Source organism: Phyllostomus hastatus, unplaced genomic scaffold, assembly GCF_019186645.2.
Source record: "Phyllostomus hastatus isolate PE091 unplaced genomic scaffold, TTU_PhHast_1.1 phas_scaffold_39, whole genome shotgun sequence".
Lineage (NCBI taxonomy): Eukaryota > Metazoa > Chordata > Mammalia > Chiroptera > Phyllostomidae > Phyllostomus > Phyllostomus hastatus.
The window spans coordinates 25,415,126-25,438,470 of NW_025334028.1; the positions used below are offsets into that span (position 1 = coordinate 25,415,126).

General features: G+C 35.9%; 1 protein-coding gene across 1 annotated transcript in view; it reads right to left on the reverse strand.

Moving 5' to 3' along the window:
• Positions 1–11,678: 11,678 nt before the first annotated feature.
• SLC9B1 (solute carrier family 9 member B1) overlaps positions 11,679–23,345 on the reverse strand; it is a 59,053-nt gene continuing 47,386 nt past the window's right edge. Inside the window, exons 8-11 of the mRNA XM_045820180.1 lie at positions 17,569–17,718; positions 14,270–14,378; positions 13,571–13,707; positions 11,679–11,883 (exon numbers count right to left, since the gene is read on the reverse strand). Of these exons, the coding sequence (XP_045676136.1) occupies positions 11,701–11,883; positions 13,571–13,707; positions 14,270–14,378; positions 17,569–17,718 (579 nt within the window). The 3' untranslated portion in view covers positions 11,679–11,700. The remainder of the gene's footprint in view (positions 11,884–13,570; positions 13,708–14,269; positions 14,379–17,568; positions 17,719–23,345) is intronic.

Here is a 23,345-nt window from a genome sequence, read left to right on the forward strand (position 1 = left end):
GTGAAGAGTTGTACCCAAATATTTTTCCCACCTGTGCAAATTTTTCAGCAGCCTGGGGCTGGTAGCAAAATTGTTTTAATGATATGTGTTATGATTACTTGCTATCATTTCTGCTTGTAAATTCACAGAATTCTATCATTTCTTAAAAAATAGACATTTTATAAGCAACTGCATCTGATTTAATACAAGATAACTTAGCTCTGGAAATACACTATACATCTTGGGTTTTAAAACCTTCAAGAAACAGCCCTTGTTACTACGTCTCATGATTGTTTTGAGAACTGCTTCTTGCCCAGCAGATACTCATTGCCTTACTCAGCAAATGAGCACCGCCAGTATGTAAATAGGTATCCAAAACTGTTGAGCATGCTGGCGGTATTAATGATTCATTCATATGGGTAATTAAGGAAGTTGTATGATGAAAAGCACATTACAAATCAGCTTTGAATTCAATGCCTCATGACTCATTAAATTGCTTATGTATTTTGTAACCTAATTTGTTAATTTATGCAAAGCTAATGAAGCCATCTGCTGATCTATGTAGTTCTACCTTATATAGTCTTTAGAAACATGCTATCAGACTTTTCCTCTGCAAAGGGAGTTTTACTTTCTCCAAATTCTAGTGTTCAACAGGGTTCTTAAATTATGGTGAATATATTTTTAAACATTTTATTTAATTTTGGAGTGCAGAGAATAGAAGAAGAAAAGAGAAACATCAATGTCAGAAACATCCATTGTTGCCTCTTCCAGCTGGGGACCAGGCATGCAACCCAGGCATGTGCCCTGACTGGGAATTGAACCAGCGACCTTTCACTTTTCTGGATGAAGCCCAACCCACCAAGCCACACCTGTCAGGGTGGATATTTTATTTACTACCTGCCAGAAGTGTCTAACTAATTGTCCTTCATTCATTTAGAATCCAGTTGTGACAGCATCATCAATCAATCTGTAGAAAACCAGGAGAGATGGACTAGTAATACACATGTACTTTATTCAGAAGTGATTGCCTCAGGTCCCCATATCCAGAGTCTCCTTTTTCTTACCTCATACCTGGTTGTCTGATTTCTGCTCCTGAACAAATCCCAAGTGTCTGCAGGGTCCTGTTAGAGGTAGGAAACAATATAATGTGACAGCTGACAACAGGGGAAGAGGGAACCAAAAAAAATTAAATGTGAATATAAAAAGCATAGCACCTCAGGACCATTAAATATAGGATCCTGCACATCACAGTCCCTGAGAGCATTACTGTCATCATCTTGCAGAAGTTATGTCTGATGATGTATTTGAACATAAGTATTCAAGAAGGCAGGATATGTGTTACATTTGGTGATAGCGTGCTCCACTTCAAATAGTTAAAAGCTTCGTGCTCAGAGTGGTACATACTGGTGGAAAATTTGTACAGAAAGTAGCTTGACTCATTCCTTGCTATTGGGAAGTTTATCTTGGAAGTTTTTCCATTCAGCTGAAACTCTTCAAGTTTCATGATTGTAATCCACTACAAAATTTAATTTGTTAACATATGAGGAAAACTAAATAAAGGAATAGTGATTTACACTACATCAATTGTGTTAGATGACCTCCTCCCTTTTAGGAAGGATTAAAATCCTTTTTAAAAACCACTCAGCAGCAGTTTGCTAACTGCCTTACCGCTGGCCATTGCTGTCCCTTTGCACCGGAGGTTGGAATGTAAAAAGCTCCCGTAGCTGTTTTTTGTTAGTTTGTTTGTTTGCTTTTTTTTTTTTAAGCTATGTTACATTATCACAGGTTGTGTTTTGGCCCTAACAGTCTTTTACTGGAAGCTCATTTCCTTTCATGTTCATACAATATAATTTTACCTTTTGCTTCAGTTTTGTAAAATCATGTATAGCAATCATTATTTTAATATAAAAAGTAGACAGCCCTTATAAGTTATTAGCAATTGTATTATGCAGTTTTATATTAGTTACGGTTTTGAAGAATATTGCAAATCTTAGGCATATCTCTGTCTTTTGGTCAGAAGACATCATTCTCTAACTCCTCCTTGATTTAAGTGCTTGATTCTTTGCTTATAAAAAGAGTATACCTGTGATTCTGCTCTCATAGAGCACTGTTGTCAAATAGGTCAGCCACAATGTTAACAAATTCCTGATCTGTATTATAAGGGTGTAATTTTCCAAGACAATATAGAAAAGGGAAACAGGGTAATAAATTGCATAATTATAGAGATGAACACTATACTGGTATGAAAATAAGAATGTTAACAAACAATTCACTAAATTTTTAATTTCTTGTAATTTTCCATTAGTATTCATGCATTCCTCTACATTATCACAATAAATATAGGAATCAATAACACCCATTCAACAAATTCAAGAAACTCAGAAGTACAGAGTTTTCAACTATAGTTGAATTCAGCCTAGAAGTGAAATAAAATGAAAACAGGAATGTGTTTACTTTAAAATGCTGTGTGAAACTGTATAGCAACACACTGGAAAAGCTAGAGGAAATGCATAGTTTCCAAGAAAAACATAAATGATGGAAAGTACCCCAAGGTGAAATTTAAATGTTAATGGAACAGTATCAAATAAGAATGGAAAAGTGATTTTTTAAAAAATCCATAATTCCAGACCAAAGGGGGGAAAAGATGGCTCAAACAGAATTGAAAGCCTCACAATCAGTACTTTTAAGTGACTAAGAGATAGCCAACCTGTCGGATGCACAGTTCAAAGCACTGGTGATCAGGAAGCTCACAGAATTGGTTGATTTTGGTTGCAAATTATATGAACAAATGAAGGCTACAATAAGAGAGATGAAGAAATATGCACAGGGAACCAATAGTGATGGGAAGGAAACTGGGACTCAAAACAATAGAGAAGACCAGAAGAAAGAAAGAAACAATCAAACAGACAAGAATGGAGAAATAAGAATTCAAAAAAATGAGAAGCTTAGGAACTTCCAGGACATCTTTAAACATTCCAACATCTGAATTATAGGGGTACCAGAAGGAGAAGAGGAAGAGCAACAAGTGGAAAACTTATTTGAACAAATAATGACGGAGAACTTCCCCATTCTGGCAAAGGAAATAGACTTCCAGGAAGTCCAGGAAGCTCAGAGAGTCCCAAAGAAGTTGGACCCAAGAAGAAACACACCAAGGCACATCATAATTACATTAGCCAAGATGAAAATTAAGCAGCAAAAGATAAGGAGACAGTTACCTACAAAGGAGTTCCCATCAGACTGTCAGCTGATTTCTCAAAAGAGACCTTACAGGCAAGAAGGGGCTGCAAAGAAGTATTCCAAGTCATGAAAGACAAGGACCTATATCCCAGATTACTCTATCCAGCAAAGCTTTCATTTAGAATGGAAGGGCAGATAAAGTGCTTCTCAGATAAGGTCAAGTTAAAGGAGTTCATCATCACCAAGCCCTTATTTTATGAAATGTTAAAGGGACTTATCTAAGAAAAGAAGATAAAGAAAAAACATGTATAGTAAAGGGACAGCAAACTCACAATTATTAACAACCACACCTAAAGCAGAACCAAAAGAAACTAAGCAAACAACTAGAACAGGAACAGAACCACAGAAATGGAGATCACATAGAGGGTTAGCAACAGGGGAGTGGGAGGAGGAGAGAGGGGGAAAAGGTACAGAGAATAAGTAGCATAGATTGTAGGTAGAAAATAGACAGGGGGAGGGCAAGAATAGTATGGGAAATGTAGAAGCTAAAGAACTTATGACCCATGGACATGAACTAAAGGGGGGTAATGTGGGTGGGAGAGGGTGTGCAGGGTGGAGGGGAATGAAGGTGGGGTAATGGGACAACTGTAATAGCATAATCAATAAAATACATTTTTAAAAAACTCCATAATTAAACCATAATTTAAAAAGTGCTAGGATTGCAAGAAAGATGATTCCAATGTTATTTAAACAATATCAATTGCTTTTAAAAGGAGAAACTCCCCAATTAATTTCATTTGGCTTGTACAACATTAGTATGAATTAGCTGAAAAACAAAAGACAAAAAAATCCATAGACCGACGTAACTTATACATATGGATGAAAATATTAAATAAAAACATAGCAACTTTTGGTCAAGATGGCAGCATAGGCAGACATGGCTTGCCTCTTTGTACAACCATATCAAAATTGCAACTAAAGTATAGAACAACCATCATTCAGAATCATCAGAAATCAAGTTTCATGGAAATCTGACAACTATGGAATTAAAGAAAACACATCCATCTACACTGGTAGGAGGGTCACAGATTTGGAACAGGCTGGTCCCTCACACACATGGGGTGGGTAAATATTTGGGAGGGATATCTCAGGAATGAGGAGTCCCAGCTATGCACCAGGCCCCCAGCCCAGGGTTCCAGTGTCGGGAAGATAATTCCCCACAACTTCTGGCTCCAAAAACTAGCAGGGATTGAGTCAGTGGAAGAAACTTCTGGAGCCCCAAGCAGTTTCTCTTAAAGAACCCATACATGGACTCACCTAATTCAGACTTACTCCCCCTGATATCCAGCACTGGGATAGCAACTTGGAAGGCACCAGTGGTATACAGGGAGAAACTGAAGTGTCTGGCATCAAGCTGAGCAGAGGCAATGGTCCCTTTTCTAAACCCTCTCCACACAGAGTCAGCAAGCTGGTGTTTTATCTGAGACTCCATCAACATGCATAACACTGTTTGACCAGCCTTAAAGATCCCCAAAGACTCTGCATCACACAACTTAGGGATCACTCAAGCTACTTTTCCATATCAATGGCTGGTCTTGGCTCATGCTAAATGATTTCCTAAATTCTTTTAGACAAGCAACAGCTGGCCATAGTGAGCCCCAACATGGCAGTAGCAGCAGTCATCCTAAATTCACAGCTTGGCTTCATCTGGGAATCTCCAAGGCCAGTACAAGCAGCAGTCATCTCAGATTTCTTTATAACTCAGGCAGGGTGGCCCCAGGCAAAACGCAGGTGGCAGCTGAATTTGTTCTGTACCAAATTCTTGGGCTTACACACCGCGAGGACAGCTACAGACCACATCAGAGCACCACCACTCTGCCTCTGCACAGTTGATTCTCCACAGAGAGTGGGGGTTGGTGGTAGGTAAGTGGTCACAACCAATCCTTGCAGCTGGCCGGCCTGTGCCCCAACTGACCTACCAACAGCAACCAAGGCTCAACTACAAGAAGAGTGTATATTCAGCCCACACAAAGGGTATACCTTGAGTACCCAGCTTAGGTGAAAGGGGAGGCTGTGTTACTGGACCCTACAGGACATCTACTATATTAGGCCACACTTCCAAGACACTAAGTCAAAGCAACTCTACCTAATATGTAGAAACAAACACAGGGAGTCTGCCAAAACAAGGAGGTAAGAAACGTGGCCTACATGAAAGATCAAAACTCCAGAAAAAAAGCTAAGTGAAATGGAGATAAGCAATCAAAATGCTGATTATAAAGATTCTCAAGGAACTTGGTGAGAACCTCAACAGCATAAAAAAGACATAGTCAGAAATGAAGGATATACTAATTGAAATAGAGAACAATTTACAGGGAAACAACAGTAGAGTGAATGAAGCCGAGAATCAAATCAATGATAAGGAACTGAAGGAAGCAAAATACAATTTTCCCAATCAGAACAAGAAGGGAAAAGAATCCGAAAAATGAGGATAGTATAAGCAGCCTCTGGGACAACTTCAAGAAGTACAACATTAGGATTATAGGTGTGCCAGAGAGAGAAGAGAAAGAGCAAGAAATTTTTCTGTTTGAAAAATTAATGAAAGGAAACTTCCCTAATTTGGTGAAGGAAATAGACATAAAAGTAGAGGAACCAAAGAATCCCAAGCAAGATGGATGCAAAGAGCCCCACTCCAAGAAACATCATAATTAAAATGCCGGAGGTTAAAGACAATGAGAATCTTAAAAGCAGCAAGAGAAAAGAAGTTAGTTACCTACAGGGAAGTTCCCATAAGGCTGTCGGCTGATTTCTTAAAAGAAACTTTGCAAGCTACAAGGGATTGGCAAGAATATTCAAAGTCATGAAAAGCAGGGACCTCCAGCCAAAGTTGCCCTACCCAGCAAAGCTATCATTTAGAATAAAGAGCTTCCTAGACAAGAAAAAACTAAAGGAGTTTATCATCACCAAACCATTATTATATGAAGTATTAAAGGGACTCATTTAAGAAAAAGATCAAAACTATGAACAAAAATGGCAAAAAATACAAATCTATCAACAGTGAATCTAAAAAATAAGCAAACAAGAACAGAGATAGAATTATGAATACAGAGAGCCTTTGATGGTTGCCAGAAGGGAGGATGTGGGGGAGAATGGATGAAGAGGTGAGGGTATTAAGAAGTACAAATAGATAGTTACAGAATAGCCATGGGGATGTTAAGTACAGTAGAGGAAATGGAGTAGCCAAAAAACTTATATGTGTGACCCATTGACATGAACAAAGTGGATGCAATTGCCTGAAGGTATGGGGGGGGTACTGGGGGACAAAGGACAACTGTAATAAGCATAATCAATACAATTAAATTTGATGCAAAAATGTAGTACTGCAAAACACACAAAGAAAGGCTAATGTACAATGGAAAAGAGGATTGTCTTCCAGAAATTCAACTGTTTAAGTCTCAGTAATTCTATCAGCACAATCAATTATATAAATTAAAGAAAAAGTGAAAATATATCAAAAGATGCTAAAAGGGCTATTTCTAAAATTTAACAGTTATTCATAATGAAGATTCTTGAGTAAAATAGAAATTGAAGGAAACTGAACCCAATGGAGATTATAAAAAGCCTACAAGTTTGAAAGTCATAAACTTTTAAAACAAAAACCAGAATCTAAATGTTAACTGTTATTATTTCATATTAAAGATTAACCTGAAGGATCCAGTGAGTGACTGATCAGGTTAAAAAATGAAATAATCACTACAAACACAGACAAATAGAAAACTTTTGTTGATATTATATACCTAGGAAACCATAGAGATTAGGTAAAACAGAGATATTTGGAAACACAATAAATATACCCATTTTAATAGTAATAAGCACTTTGAAATGCTAGTGGAAAAATACTTTGTTCACAATAGGGAAAGAGAAATATAATAATGTTAAAATAAATTTACCAAAAAACTACAAGACATAAGAAAAAACAGCTATAAAAATCAATTACTATAAGCATTTGAGATTTAATAGCATGAAAAATTGTAAAAGTATCTCTTAAAATTAATGTAGAAATCAGTAAAATTCATATTAGAATAAAAAAAGCATTTAAAATGGGATTAAATTGTCTTAAAATTCTTATAGAATAGTCAGAAAATTGTACAAAAATAAAGACTATTGGGGGAATTTTACTCATGACATAGCAGCACATACTCTAAAACCATTGGAATCAAGTCAATATGACTAATAATTACATTAAGTAAGAATAAAAAAGAAGAGCATTGAGATTCAAGATACAGATGAAACTATAATATTTGACAAATGTGCTGTTTCAATTCAAAGAGAAAAGATTGTAAGTCCAATTTGTACTAAAGGGTTTCATGTGACACACAAAGTGACTTAAAAAAATCATTTTAAAGAGTGAGTAGGGAGATGGAATAGGGAAAGAGAATAGGAAACTAAAAACAGGGAAAATCAACCATATTTTGCCATGTATAATGTACTCCCTTGTATAATGCACACCTATGGTTTTGGCCCAAACTTTCAGGAAAAAGATCTTTCATTTTAATTTTTAATTACATTTTAATATATTTATATTTAGATACTCATTTTTTGTATTAGGAAGGAATTTAAACATTTATTTTTGAACATATTATGGTACAAGAAATTATATGTAACATAACTACTAAATGCAAGAGCAGATACCAGGTATTTCAGGTACCATCCATGTATAATGCACATCCTTATTTTTCCCTCAAAAACTTGGGCAAAAAAGTGTCCATTATACATGGCAAGATATTGTATGTGACAAAAAGTAACACATGCAACAAAAGAGAAACAAAGTCAAATATCAATAATATGTCATAAATATGGAGAAGTTTCAATGTGGGTTACAAAGAACTAACACGATACCATATGAATATGTATTATGTAATATACAATATACATACTGAACAATAAGTACATAAAAAATGGATAGTGTGTATAGAAGAAATGTCCACACCCATACAGAATTTTTGAGTTTATATGAGCCACATTGACAACATGCTGGGAAGCAAGATCTTAAAAGCTCTGGAAAATGACAGTTTTGCAGTTTCTTTATGTATTTGGGATTAAGGAGGGATTATAGGGAAGATAACATGACTGAGGAGAAAGCAAGTCAAGGACTGGATTACAGGATAGTTGTTAACAAGATTATGTGCTCTCTTCAGAACGCTGAATTTCAGAGGGGTCTGAAAAAGAGGCATTTCCAAGCTGGAACCTGGAAGCACAGGAAGCACAGAAACAACGGGCAGGACTTGCTCAGGGTGAAGAGAAACCATGTATCAGCCTGGGGTGAGACTACCCACCACGACCTGCCTACTTAGGGATTTATGGTCAGATTACCCTGTAAAGTTACTTTTGGTAATATTTATTACAGATCCTTTTTTTTTCATCCCCAATGATGAGAAGTATGAATTGTTACAGTCTCTTTAGAAATCCATTTGGTAATATTTGGGAAAAAATATTCTGTGTCACAGTAATCCTATATACATTATGAATATGTGTATTTTTTCATTATGACATTGATCCTAGTGGGAAAAACAAATTAGAGTCATATTACTTGGCTCAATATTGCTATCTGTAGTTAAAAAAAAAAAGATGACTATGGCATGTTGAATCCCATTGCTGTGTGTATGTGTGTACATAAGGGTGGGCCTCTCCACAGGAAGGATTATCTTTTGGAGGGCGGGCCCCTTGTAATAGAGGCTTCCCCCACTAGCTGAGTGTCCTAGGAGCCCATCTGTATCAGTGTACTAACTGGTGAAGTGAGAGTCTGCATTCGGCTTCAGTGAATTTTTTTGGCAGACTTTTTCAACACATTTGCCCATTTCGTGATGGGGTAATTTACACGAGAGCCCCAAAACGGCAACAACTCTGTGCTTCACCCTTCCAATTCACCTGATCTTGCCCTGAGTGACTATTTTTTGTTTCCCTGGATGAAAAAGTTGCCAATATTGAAGAGGTGAAACTAAAAATGGCAGAAGCACCAAAAGGCATCAAAATTGATGAGTTCAAAAACTGTTGAGCAGTGGAAAAAAAGTCTTGATAGGTGTGTATTGTATCAAATGGAGAGTGCTTTGAAAGTGACTGAAGTTTGAACATGTAAGTATAAATACACAATATTTTATAAATATATCCCTCTTTTTTGGTGTCTCCCTTCATTTATACACTTTCACTTTGTGTCACTGTGTGTGTGCCTGCATATATGTTTGCATACAATTGTATGAGCATGGTTAAAAATGGGGATGATCTGCTGTAATGAAGACGACCTCATTTGTCTGGGGAGGATAGAGATGGGAATTTGGATGGAAGAAGAGAGGAGAAAGGAGAAAGAAAATAAATCAAAAGGAAAGCAAGATACTAACTTCCATGTATGTTGTCTCATTTGGAAACTATATAAATTAAACATGTATACACAATAAGAAAATTTAAAAAATTGGATTTGATAAGGTGAAGGTTATTGATGATCTTACTGAGAGCAGTTTTAGTTAAATGGGAGCAAAGAATGAAGTAAAGTGTGTATTAAAGCAGTCTGTATAATAAATAAGTAGTAACAGAGAAGACTACAATAAACTGAAACTTTAGGAAAATAATCCTAGTAAAAACAAACCTTAAAAAATGAGCATAAATAATAAACAATGATGAACCAAAAAATGGATGAAGAAAGTCAGTGCATGTGATGATTATAAGGCAAAGTTGGCCTTTGCTGTATTGGGCCCCTTCGTTGTTCATTCACAGGAGACTGAGACCTGGATTAGCTCAAAGCCTGATGGCACCAAACCCAAATTTTACACACCCAATTGTTTTAAACAGAGCCTAAACAAGCAGATTTTTTTTTAGCCATTTAGAGCTTGCTTGCTTTAAGTAACATGTGAAAACTGTGTCTAACATCTATCTGCTTGCCACAGATAAAATGAACCTTGGGCTATAAAGATCCTAAGTTGCTGCTACCCTTTGGAATTCTCTGACCTGGAGACGCCCTGCCATGCTGTGGCATGGCATCATACATAAGCCCCCTTGACACAAAACCCCTCTCTACCGCAGGAGTTCCCTCACCCCCCTCCCCTTCTGGATGTTGGCCCCCAAGGCTTTATGCCTTTGGTTGGTCTCCTGCTGTTAGGGCCTTCCCCAGCAGTGCAGACCTGTCAAAGTATTACCCAAATAAAGCTTGTGTGCTAGTGCCACCTTATGGCCATTATTTTTTCTAGATCAGTCCCGAAATGTTCCAATTTACCCCCTCATAATGCATAATAATAAAAGTAAAAATTCATGAAGAAGTTATACTGATCCAAAAATTGTAGATATCTAAAAACATATCCCCCAAATAAATAAATCCAAATTAAATGACAGTAAACATTTCATTTACAAGGTAAATTATAAAGATAATTTAAAAAAAGTGGTTGCGATTCAATTCCAATACAAAACAGAAGCAGAGAGGAATATGTTAGGCACCCAGATGATCCACTGGGGGATCTCTAGGTAACCTCTTGTTTAGTGTTGATGGCTTGATTTAAAGTAGACAAGTGCAGTAGCCATCGTTGAGCGTGGCATCCCACATTCAGTGGATGAGGAATGGCACCAAGGGTGACAGGAATGGAGAACAGACAACATGTGGATCATAGAGGAGGGAGATGATCAGTTGAGGGTGAAAGACCAGCTGCCAAGCTAAGTGGCTGCACTTCGTTCCACTGATGTTCCCTCATAAATGTCCCTACAAAAAGAAACCAACCAGAATTCCGGAGGAGCTTTTCCTAGATGCAGTGAAATTATATGGAGCAATAGATCCAAATGGCACGAGGAGTGGACAGTAGTGTACTCTGTAGTATATGTATTGTATGACTGAGACACTCATTCCCCTGCCAGCTTCAACAGTCTCTGTTGAAGGTTTGTTTGCAACCAAGTTCCTCTGTAGTAATTGCCGTTGGACAAAAGGAACTATGTAGCCCGAATTACATTCCCTCTTGAGGATAGTACACATCTGAAGACCACTTTATAGGAGTTTATATTAATTGTTGCCGACAGACTTAAGTAATATGTTGTCAGTGGAAGAAAAAGAAAACTTGAGAGAGATGAGCTGATACAGGGCAGAACTGTTGGGGAACTGTTGGTGAGCAGACAGGAAATGAGGATGATGTGGTCAGTGAGGGGCCTCTCAAGTTCAGAGGGTGAGTTGAGCCAAAAGCAACGGGAAAAAGTACTTAGTTTGCATCAGGACAGCAGTGTAGCCTGATGGATTACTTTAAACTTTCCTAGGGTATTTACAGATGAATTTTGTTCTTGAAATGTGCAAATGCTAAGAGGACCTTCTATTTTATATTGTTTTACTAAATTAACTTTGCAATAAAAAGTCATAGAAAAGTTCTGTAGTCAAATCACATATTTATTAAGTCCTTGGTTCTATGTATTCTTCACATATTTGTACCTTTTTTCTCTTGTGTAAGATAATTCATTAAAGAAAAGCAGGCAGGTGATGACAAATGAACTTTTAAGGACGTTCTAATCTTGTTAATTCCAGTTTTATTTTGTTTGGATCACATGGCGTTTAAGTAATTTGGGCCCCAGGATGTCAATAATTAGAGCTCCGTTTGGAGCTGTGATTAAGATGGCTAAAAATGCTATTGTCATCACATCCTTCGAATATGCCTCCAGGTAGGGTGCACTGGTTCTTGCAGTTTCTAGCGCCAGAGGACCTAATACAGCCTGCATTTGGGTGGGGGTGGGTGAGGGAAGATGAAACATAATGAAAAATGTTACACAAAGTTAACATTTAATAAAAGCAAATGGCTCTGTTAAAATAAACAAACCCTAGTACTAGCGAGCGATTTTCAATAGGTGTGCTGCAAGAATCTTTAAAACATGCAATACCTGACTATTTATATTTAGTCAGGGGCACTGACCTCTTTTCCCTTAGATTGTCAAATTAAAAAAATGACAACAGCCAACACAATAAATAGCAGTCTGGTGTGAATGAATCAAAATTACAACTATTTTTTTTGTCATATCCACAAAATATATAATATATGCGTATCTTTGGTGTGCCACAGAATTTTAGTAATTAGTTTATGTGGGCCATTAGATGAAAAAGGTTGAAAATAGTTGTACTAGCCTGTTAGAAAAGATGCATGACTTAAAGTGCCAAAGGATTTTCATGAGTTAGTCACTAATTCTATATTCTTCCTAGCAAATATATTTGGAGGAAGAGCAAAATAGTGACATATCAGTGTGCAGACATTTGGGGGTTGACTTGGTATTTTTGTCATCTTAGCTTTCCCCTGTTTAAATGTATATATATATTTCAGTGCTTGCATTACTATCAGAACCTCAAGTTTTTATTGAAGCAGCATGTTGCTTATTTGCTGTTACCAACCACTTGAGTCTTGGCTATGACAAGACAATGCAAAAACACTCAAGTTTCTTATGGTTCACTAGGATTTTGACGATCATCTTCTTCTTGTTCTTCCTACTTAGGAGACAGTGATACAGTGAAACTGACATGGAGTTTGGAATTGACAAACTGGACACTGAGATTATAAACTAACTTACCCAAGGTTATAGGCAAGTAACATGGTATTCAAAACAAGTAGTCCAGCCCCAGAGGCCTGCTTTCTAACCACGACACAGAGAATTTTGTTGTAGGGAAGCTCAGAAGCTTTTGTTTTGGAATAACAATGGAGAAAAGAATCTCAGGGAATCAAGACATTATGCTGCCAGGTGACAGAGTCTGCCAATAAGTAATAATACCCTTTTTAGTAGGAGGGAATATCACTGAATTAGAGGACAAAACTACGTCCTTCATACATTCATTCTTGTAGGCATGCAATGGTTATTTATTGTGTACTTCTTGCTTCCCAGGGACTGTGCTAAATGCAAGGGGAAAACAATGGGAAAAAAAAACCCCAGAGATGGTTCCTATCCTTTTCTTGTGATTTAATGGGAAGAGTCAGTCAGTAATCTAATAGTCATACAAAATTAGTGTGTAATTAGTGATAATACATGTGCATTCATGTGTGGTGGAGGGGTGCAAGGGGTAGAAAAGATATATTTTTAAATGAATCGATGTGTCTCTACTTTAAAATCAGAATATTCAGCTCTACAATATTCAGCAAAATACAAAGATTCTGATTTTCAGATATGTTCTTATTTTATATTTTGGGAAAACAAAAATGTTTTCATAAGTTAAGGAAATATTTATCATAGAATTATACGTTTGAATTTCAGAAGAATCGATTTTAGAAGATTACATAAATTTTAATGAGTAGTTGTGATCAATCAAGCATTTTACAAGTAAGGCTAAATAGCCCGTATTTTGTGATTGGGCAAACATTTGTCATTTAGAATTTTTAAAAATCAACAGTGAAATTATCAGAATTACTTAATATGTTCTTACCTGGACTGTAGCTTTGGGCATCCATGATAAAGCAATAAATATTTTCTCCTTAACATTGAAACCAGCAAAAGACATCAATACAAATGTAAAAGAAATCCGAACCAATAATGCCAAACTCATGGTGGCGACACAAATGCCTACAGCAGACAGAAGCAAACGTGAGTGACACGGTCCTTGGGGAGAAGTGGCTCTTCATGTCTGGAGATATGAATTGTGAGAGTGTTGAAAATATTTTGAGGCTACTGCCTCTTTCTGCCTTTATTTTTTTAAGTAAAAATAACAATCATAAAAATGCAAAATGACTGAGACCTTGAATAAAGTGCAAGAGATTATCTGATGGTGGAGATACCATGAAAAATATGATAAATTATATTTAATTCTGAGCTCACAGATTTTGAGCTTTCACTATAAATAAAAGCATTCAAAGGGTGCTAATAGTAGCTACTATTTCTCCTCAGAAAAGAATGCCAATCCCCACTTCCTCAGGTCACTCAGGCAGGGGGGATGATGGTCTGTCTTTGGTAACAAAGAGCACCCGCAGGAGCAAGAAGAGCAAAAGTATGTTAATGTCTCAATGTGAGTGTCTGGAGAAGGCCCTTGTGGCATTCAAAGACATACTATAAATAAAAATAAAAATTATTCATAATTTTCTTAAATATTTCCAACTCTTACATTTTTCATGCCGGCAATCATTCTTACCAATAGCATTTGATTTAAGAGATGCAACAGATACCTCCAATCCAACCAAACCAAAAAGAAGGGGTTGAAAAATATCCCATGCAGTTGCAATAAGTTTTTGGACGCTAATCTGTTGAAAGGAGTAATACATTTTTAGTTATTGTGGCACATAAAAGTAACTGCATTTCAGAAATTCAAAGTCTATTTAATGCATAAAATTAAAATATTTTATTTGTAGGAGAAATGTTAAAACAATAAAAATTAAAAGTTGGTTAATTCTTTTACTCAAACACTTAGGTAGAATTTGACTAAAAAAATCCACAAAGCTATAAAATAAAAATATTTGGTAATTTTTTCATGAAATAACTAAGGCCTTTGGAGATATGTTCTGATGGTTAAGCAAGAAATCTAGCTTTTGTAAGGAAACAGAACAAAGACAGAACTGCAGCATGCCTGCTGAGAACACACTCAAGATCAGGGAAACACCCCACTAAAATCACCTTGGAACCCAGTCCTATGAAAGTGAACCCTGATAGTCTTCGACCACTGGGGGAAAAAATTGCTCATCTGTTAGCCTGTTTTGAAAGAACCCATTTTGAAAACTTCAAAGTTATTTTTTCCTTAAAACCAAACCAAAACATATAGATTCTTATTAAGTTGCCTGCCCAGCTTCCCCTTCTGGAAACAAATCTCTCCCACCACTACTTGCCAGTGCTGTGGTTACAACAGCAGATCCCCTGTGGGCACAGCAGTGCTCTGGCTCTTCTCCAGGAACTTGGATGAAGAGATTTTAGCTTAATGTGGGTTTATATATTTAAATAGAAGATACATAAAACTTTGATATCCTTTGTTTGGGGTGTAAGTTACCTTTCTAACTATTCCTTTTATGTCTGGGTTTTCTGATTGCCATTTATAAAAGTGAAGTTTAAAAGGGAAAAACAAAGAAAAACCAGTATTTTTTCCTTGTTATAGCACATTATCCTATTTATTATTTTTATTCCTTAAAGTTCAATTTTTTACTGTCTGATTTCCTTTATCATATAAAAGAGAATTCTAGTAGTTTTAATTGTATTTATCTAATTATACTTTAATAACCATTTAATTCAATTTTAAATTCTGATTTTATTGGAATAGTAAACAAAAAGCCAGTATAATTTTGGGTAGGGAACAAATCAAGCTGATTCTAAAGTTTATCTAAGAAAGAATATGGGTAGGAAAGGCAAGAAATTCTTTTAAAATAAATGAGAGAAAATCTTCTATGTAAAAATATGAGTTATGGTTTAAGATAGACTTAAGTAGAACACCTATAGGAATAGGTAAGTAAGATTAGATTTCAGAAATGACCTTAGATATATGTGAGGGTGGAGGTCATGTTAAAAGGGGCACTTAAAGGTCACTGAATAATTAATGGTAAGTCAATAAAAAATTTGGCCAAAATTGACTATTTAATTTATATATGCTTATATGTGTGTGTGTGTGTGTGTGTATATATATATGTTATATGTGTGTATATATATGTCTATGAATATATATAAACACACACACACACATCCTTATCTCAGAGCATTCACAGAAATAAATTCCAGATGGATTAAAGAGCTAAATGAAAAAACAAAACAAAAACTACTAAAGTTTTAGATGATAATATAGAAGATATTATAATGTTTATAGTCTTATAATCTTGCAGTCTTTAGTAAAAAATCTTTTTTTTTAAAATATTTTATTTATTTATTTTTAGGGAGGGAAGGGAGGGAGTGGGAGAGAGAAAGAGAGAGAGAGAGAGAGATCAATGTGCGGTTGCTGGGGGTTATGGCCTGCAACCCAGGAATGTACCCTGGCTGGGAATCGAACCTGGGACACTTTGGTTCCCAGCCTGCGCTCAATCCACTGAGCTACGCCAGCCAGGGCTAAAAAATCTTTCTTAAATAAGATACTGAATCCAAAGTAAAAAAGGAAGAACTCACTGGTTTGACTATAGGAAATTTTACTTCTAGACAAAAGACATCATAAACAAAATTATTATAATACTATTGACTATATTCTGTGTGCTATACTTTACATCAGTGTGACTTATTTATGTTACAGTTGTATGTTTGTACCTCTTATTGTCTTTCACCTTTTTCACCCATTCCCTCACCCCACTCCCCTCTGGCAACCATCAGTTTGTTCTCTATATCTATGAATGTTTTTACCATGTTTTACCATGTTTGTTTTGTTGTTTAGTTTTATTTTTAAAAGGTTGTATTTATTTCTTTTTAGAGAGAGGGGAAGGGAAGGTGAAAGAGAGGGAGAGGAACATCTATGAGAGAAACACCTACCGGTTGCCTATTGTATGCATCCTAATCAGGGATAGAACCCAATACCCAGGTGTACACCCTGACTGGGAATCGAACCCACAGCTTTTCACTTTGCAGGATGATGCCCAACCAGCTGAGCCACAATGCTCAGGGCTGTTTTGTTTTTATATTACACATATAAGTAAAGATACAGTATTTGTCTTTCTCTGCATGACTGATTTCACTTAGTTAAGTACCCTCTACCTATATCCATGTTGCTGCAAATGGCAAGATTTTGGTGTTTTTTTTTTTAATGGCTGAGTAATATTTCATAAACAATGTTATAGTTTTTACTCACTGAGGGGCTGATGTGTTAGGGAATCTCCTACATTGTTGGTAGTAAATAGTGTAAATAAATAAAAACTTTTGAATGGATTATTTGGCAGTACCCATCAAAATAGAAACATAACATTTCTAAATTCAGCAATTCCATTACTAGGAATATATTCCAACAGAAGAGCTGTATATTTGCAAAAAGACACATGAACAGGACTATTCATGGCAGCACTGTTAATAATAACAAAAAGTAAAAATGATCTAAATGTCTACAAATAGGGGACTGATTAGAGGGAATGATTAATTCTGGGAAGGGGCATTGGATATTCAGGAGTGGTGGGGAAAAGGAGTCTTTTACAATTGGGTCTACATGTGGACCTTCTGTATTATTTAACCTTTTAAGAGCATGTTTTCATGTATTAATTGTATAACTAAAATTTCAATTAAGAAAATAATTAAATCAATAACATTATATAATCATATTTCATAAAATTTGGGAAAATTAGGCCTGATGTGATAACTCAGCTCCTTTCTGTGCATGTGCAGGTCATTTTCCTAAATGCTTTATTCTCTATTGATTTGTACACTTCCTCAAAGATATGAACTTCTAGAGTATCTTCCAATTAGAATGAGATTTCCTAAATGTCCATTTCAATATAAAAAATGCAGTGATTTTATCATTAAAAATGGTGTGTTAAAAATACTTACCTTTCCGTTGGACCACTTCATTCCTCCAATGACTGACAACATCAGTGTGCACAGCCCTCCGGCTCCGTGTATGCCGAGGTGACTGCTGCCTAGGACAGCAGTGATACACATACTCAGAATGAGGGCTGCTCTCTTCAGTGGAAGATTAGCCTAGATAAATTTTTACAAAATTAATTGATATTAAATATATAATATAATACATTGTTTATCATTTATTAGTAACCTTTTGATACCATGTCTCTATATATTATTTTAAATAATGTCTAAAAATTTGACTTTCTTCCTATCCATATATTTTAGTGGACTTTGTAACAAGTGATGAAATTTGTAATTACTGAGATTATCTGCCACTTCTCTGATACTAACATCAGTAAAGTAATTGAAATACTTTAACTTGTCAGAGAAATGGTGTTGTGAGAGACCCCTTTGGTCTCTCTCCTTGAAGTTTGAACAGCTATAACTCAACAAAAGATTCCCTGCTTGACTGACAAACATGCCTGAGAGATCGGTGCATTGAGACATCTAAGGTGGGCAGGTGGGAACAAATAGGGGATGTGAGAAGGGAAAAGGACTGAGATAGCTATGAACATAGTCCTGCAGCAGGGGTGAGGGGGAGGGTATCTCACTGTGGGACCCAGCCTGGAGAGGGGAAGAATCTGGATGTGGCTGGCTCTCCCCTCAGCTGGGGTGAACAAAGGGATTCAGTGGGCAAGCCTGCAGGAATGGGTAGTACCAGCTGCAGCTGCACACAGAAACCTGGGCAAAAACACAGCAAGGGGGTGTGGCAACATTCCAGACAGGGAAACAAAGCCATGGAGACCTCCTGCCTCATAGCCTCCCACAGGTTGCCTCCTTTCACCCTTGGAGTTGGGTTTCAGAGCACATTTTCTGTAAACCCAACAACTGGTACTACAGAATTGCTCTTTGCCCTGAGCAAATGGTGCATTCTGTGACCAGTCCCTGGGTTGGTGCATGAGGGAACCCCATGAGATCTGACATTGCCATTACCAGGAAGGCAAAACAAAGAAGCTGACTGCTTCCCCCAGCCCCACAGTCCTCAAGCCCTAAACATCACAGCTACACTGATGGCAGCGTCTGGCTGTGGAGAACAGCACTGGGATTTCACAGAGCTAAAAACCTATGACTCAGCACTACCTATTGGAAAAGAATATGAAGATTTCTTATCAACCTACTTGAGGAGTGCTAGATGCCTAGACAGAGAAGGAATCAATCAAATACCATGAATAACCAAGGTAGGAAGGCAACTAGGAAAGCAAATTTAAAAATCTCCAGAAAACAAACTTAGAGACATGAAAATATGCAACATAAATGACAGAAAATTCAAGATTGCTGTTCTGAAAATACTCAGTGAGATGTGAGAAAATGCAGACAGACAATTTAGTGTGCTCAGAAAACCAATGAACAAAAGGAGTATTTACTAAAGAGGCTGAAACTTTACAAAGGAAGCAAACAGAAATTTTGGACATGTAGAACTCTTAAAAGAGATCAAGATGTGAATTAGTGAGCATAGGAAATAGAACAGACCAGATAGAGAAATAGATTAGTGATATCAAAGATAGAAGTGTAGAAATGATACAGAGTGAAGAAGAGACTTGAGCACTGAAAAAATGAAATAACTCTACAAAAACTATCTGACTCCATCAGAAAGAGCACTATGAAAATAATAGGCATACCAGAAGAAGAAGAGGGAAATAAGGGAATGGAGAACCTATTCACACAAATAGTTCATGAGAACTTCCCAAACCCATCGAAAGAGCCAGCCCTTGAATCTAAGAAGCAAACAGAACAACTAGTTACCTCAACACAAAGAGGTCTTCTCCAAGGCATGTTGTATTAAAACTGTCAAATATTAATGACAAAGAAACAATTCTCAAGGCAACATGAGAAAAGAAGAAAGTAATCTATAAAGAAAAGCCCATCAGGTTATCATAGGACTTCTCAGCAGAAACTCTAGAAGCCAGAAGAGATTGGAACCAAATATTCAAACCACTGAAAGAAATTACCCAAGAAAAATATATCCAGCAAAGTTATTCTTTAAATATGAAGGAGAAATAAAGATGTTTTCAGACCAGAAGATGAGGGAATTTAGCACTAGAAGACATTTATTGCAGGAAATACTCAAGAAGGTTTTTCTTCCTGAAACAAAAAACAAGGGTCACAAAACTATGAATAAGATCACCAACAAACATATAGCATAAACCGGGATAATCTTTGATAACAAAAACATAAAAGGGGAGGGGCAAAGTTCTTAATTTGCAAAGGAGGATGGAGATATGATGCATTTAATAAGAAAAGGACTACTGTATATATGAAAATTTCTTTTTCATAAACCTAATGGTAATCACATGAAAGACATCCTCTAAAACAGAGATACATATTTAAAAAAAGAGGAAACAGAGAAAAGAAGTATGGAATACCACCAAACAAAGACAACAGAATCAATCACAAGAGAAAAAGACCAATGGATGCACAGAGCTACCAGGAAACAAAAGATAAAATGGCTATAGGAAATCCTCACACATAAGTAATCACCCTAAATGTAAATGGACTGAATTCACCAATAAAGAGGCACGGAGTAGCAGATCAAATAAAAAAAACACAAGTCAACCATATGCTGCCTTCAGGAGACATAAAGTGAAAAAGTTAGACTCAAAGTGAAAGGGTGAAAAATGATTCTCCAAGCAAATAGCATCCACAGAAAACAAGCATCATACTTACATCTGACAAAATAGATTTCAAGATAAGAGTGGTAACAAGTAAAAAAAGATAGACATTTTATAATGATAAAAGGGACACTATATCAAGAAGACACAACACTTCTTAATATACATGCTCTCTGCCCTGGCTGGGTGCCTCAGTTGCTTGGAGCATTGTCCCATGCACCAAAAAGGTTGTGGGTTTGATTCTCAATCGGGGTGCACATGGGAGGCAATCAATCCATGTTTCTATCTCACATTGATGTTTCTCTTTCTCTCTCTCCCTTCTTCTCCCTCTAAAATCAATAAACATATCATCAGGTGAGGATTAAATATATATACATGTATACATGTACATGTATACATATATGTATATATACACACACACACAAACTCATTCAGATCACTGAAATATATAAAGCAGCTACTATCAGAACTAAAGAGAGAAACAGACAAAAACACAATAATAGTTGGTGACCTTAGTAGTTCATTGACAGCTCTAGATAGATCATCCAAACAGAACAAAATCAATAAAGAAATATTGGCCTTAAATGATACAGTAGGCCAAATGACAATAATTGACATCTACAGAGCCTTTCATCCCAGAATATCAAATAATGCATTCTTCTCCAGTGCACATGGAACACCTCAAGGATAGAATATATTTTGGGTCACAAAACTAACATCAACAAATTCTCTGACCACAATATTTGAAATTAGAAATTAACTGCACAAAGGATGTAAAGAAACCCGCAAATATAGAGACCAAACAACATATTGCTAAAAAAAGACTGGGTCAAAAAGAAATAAAAGGTGAGACCAAAAAGATATAGAAACACATGAGAATGACAATACAACATATCAAAACTTCTGGAATGCAGTGAAAGCAGTAATAAGAGCAAAGTTTATATTTTTACAGGCTTATCTCAAGAAACAAGAGAAATCCCAAGTAAACAACCTAACATTGCATCTTAAGAAACTAGAAAAGGAAGATCAAAAGCAACCCAAAATTAGCAGAAGAAAGGAAATAATAAAAATTAAAGCAGAATTGAATGAAATAGAGAATAAGAGACTATACAAAAAGTTAATCAACAATAAGCTGATTATTTGACAAGATAATAATATTGATACACCCCTGGGTAGACTAAAGAAAAAAAGAGAAAAAGACTCATATAAAAATCATAAATGAAAGAGCATAAGTGAAGACATCACAGTTATAAAAGGGATCATACTAGAATACTATGAAAGACTGTATGCCACCAAGTGCAATAACCTAGAAGAAATGAACAAGTCCCTAGAAATATAACATTTTTAGACTGGGTCATGAAGAATTGGAATATATAAAGAGATCAATAAACAGTGAAGAAATGGAAACAACCATTAAAAACCTCCCCCAAAATAAAAGTTCAGGACCAGATGGCTCCTCTAGTGAATTCCACCAAACGTTCAGTGAAGACTTGATACCTATTCCTTCCAAATTCTTACTAAAAACTGAAGAAGGGGAAATACCTCCTAAAACATTTGATGAATCCAGTATAACCTTGAAACCAAAACTTGGCAAGGATAACACAAAAAAAGAAAACTACAGACCAATATCTCTGATGAATATAGATGCAAAAATCCTAAACAAAATACTAGCAAATCAAATACAACAATATGTTAAAAAAAATAATACATCACAATCAAGTTAGATTCATTTCAGGGATGAACCATCCAAGGATGGTTCAACACATGCAAATTGATCAGTGTAATATACCACATTAGCAAAACAAAGGATAACATTTATATGATCTTATTAATAGATGTACAAAAGGCACTTGATAGGATACAAAATCCATTTATGATTAAAACACTCAATAGAATGGGTATAGAAGGAAAGTACCTCAACATAAAAAAGACCATATATGACAAACCTTCAGTTAATATTATACTCAACAGTGAAAAACTAAAAGCTTTTTATCTAAAATCAGGAACAAGACAAGGATGTCTACTCTCACTGTTCTTATTCAACACAGTTCTGGAAGTCCTAGCCAGAGAAATCTGGCAACAGAAAGACATAAAATCCATCCAAATTGGGAAGGAAGAAATAAAAGTGTCACTTTTTCCAGATAACATGAATCTATTTTGTACATAGAAAACCCTGAAGACTTCACCAAAAACCCATTAGAAACAATAAACAAATGTAATAAAGTTGCAGGACACAGAATCAATGTACAAAAATCCACTGTTTTCCTATATCCTAATAATGAAACTTCAGAAAAAGAAATTAAAAACCAACTCCTTTTGCAATTGCAACCAAAGGAAAAAAACACCTAGGAATAAACTTAACAAAGGATGTGAAAAACCTATATACTGAACTACAAATTGTTATCAAAAGAGATTGAAAAATATACCATGAAATGGAGAAATATTCTACATTTATGGATTGGAAGAATCAACATAGTTAAAATGGGCATATTATCCAAAGCAATACACAGATTTAATACAATACCAATCAAAATCCCAATGTCGTTTTTTAAAGAAGTAGAACAAAAAAACATCAGATTTGTATGGAACCACGAAAGACCCCAAATAGCCAAAGCAATCTTGAGAAAAAAAATAAAGCCAGAGGCATCACATTACCTGGTTTCAAATCACACTACAGAGCTACAAAAATCAAATCAGCATGAAACTGGCAGAAAAATGCATTAACTGACCATTGGAACAGGATTGAGAGCCCAGAATAAAACCATATATCTACAGGCAAATAATTTTTGACAAAGGAGCCAATAACACACAATGAAGAAAAGAAAGTCCCTTCAATAAATGGTGCTGGGAAAATTGGAAAGCCACATGCAAAACAATGAAACTAGATTACAGTTTCAAAATGGATCAAAGACCTAATATATAAGATCTTAAACAATAAATTACACAAAAGAGAACATAGGTACTAAACTTATGGACCTTGGTTGTAGAGAATGTTTCATGAATTTGTGCCCAAAGGCAAAAGAAATAAAGGTAAAAATAAATGAATGGGCCCTGGCTGATGGATTGAATGCTGGCCTGAGAATCAAAGATTGT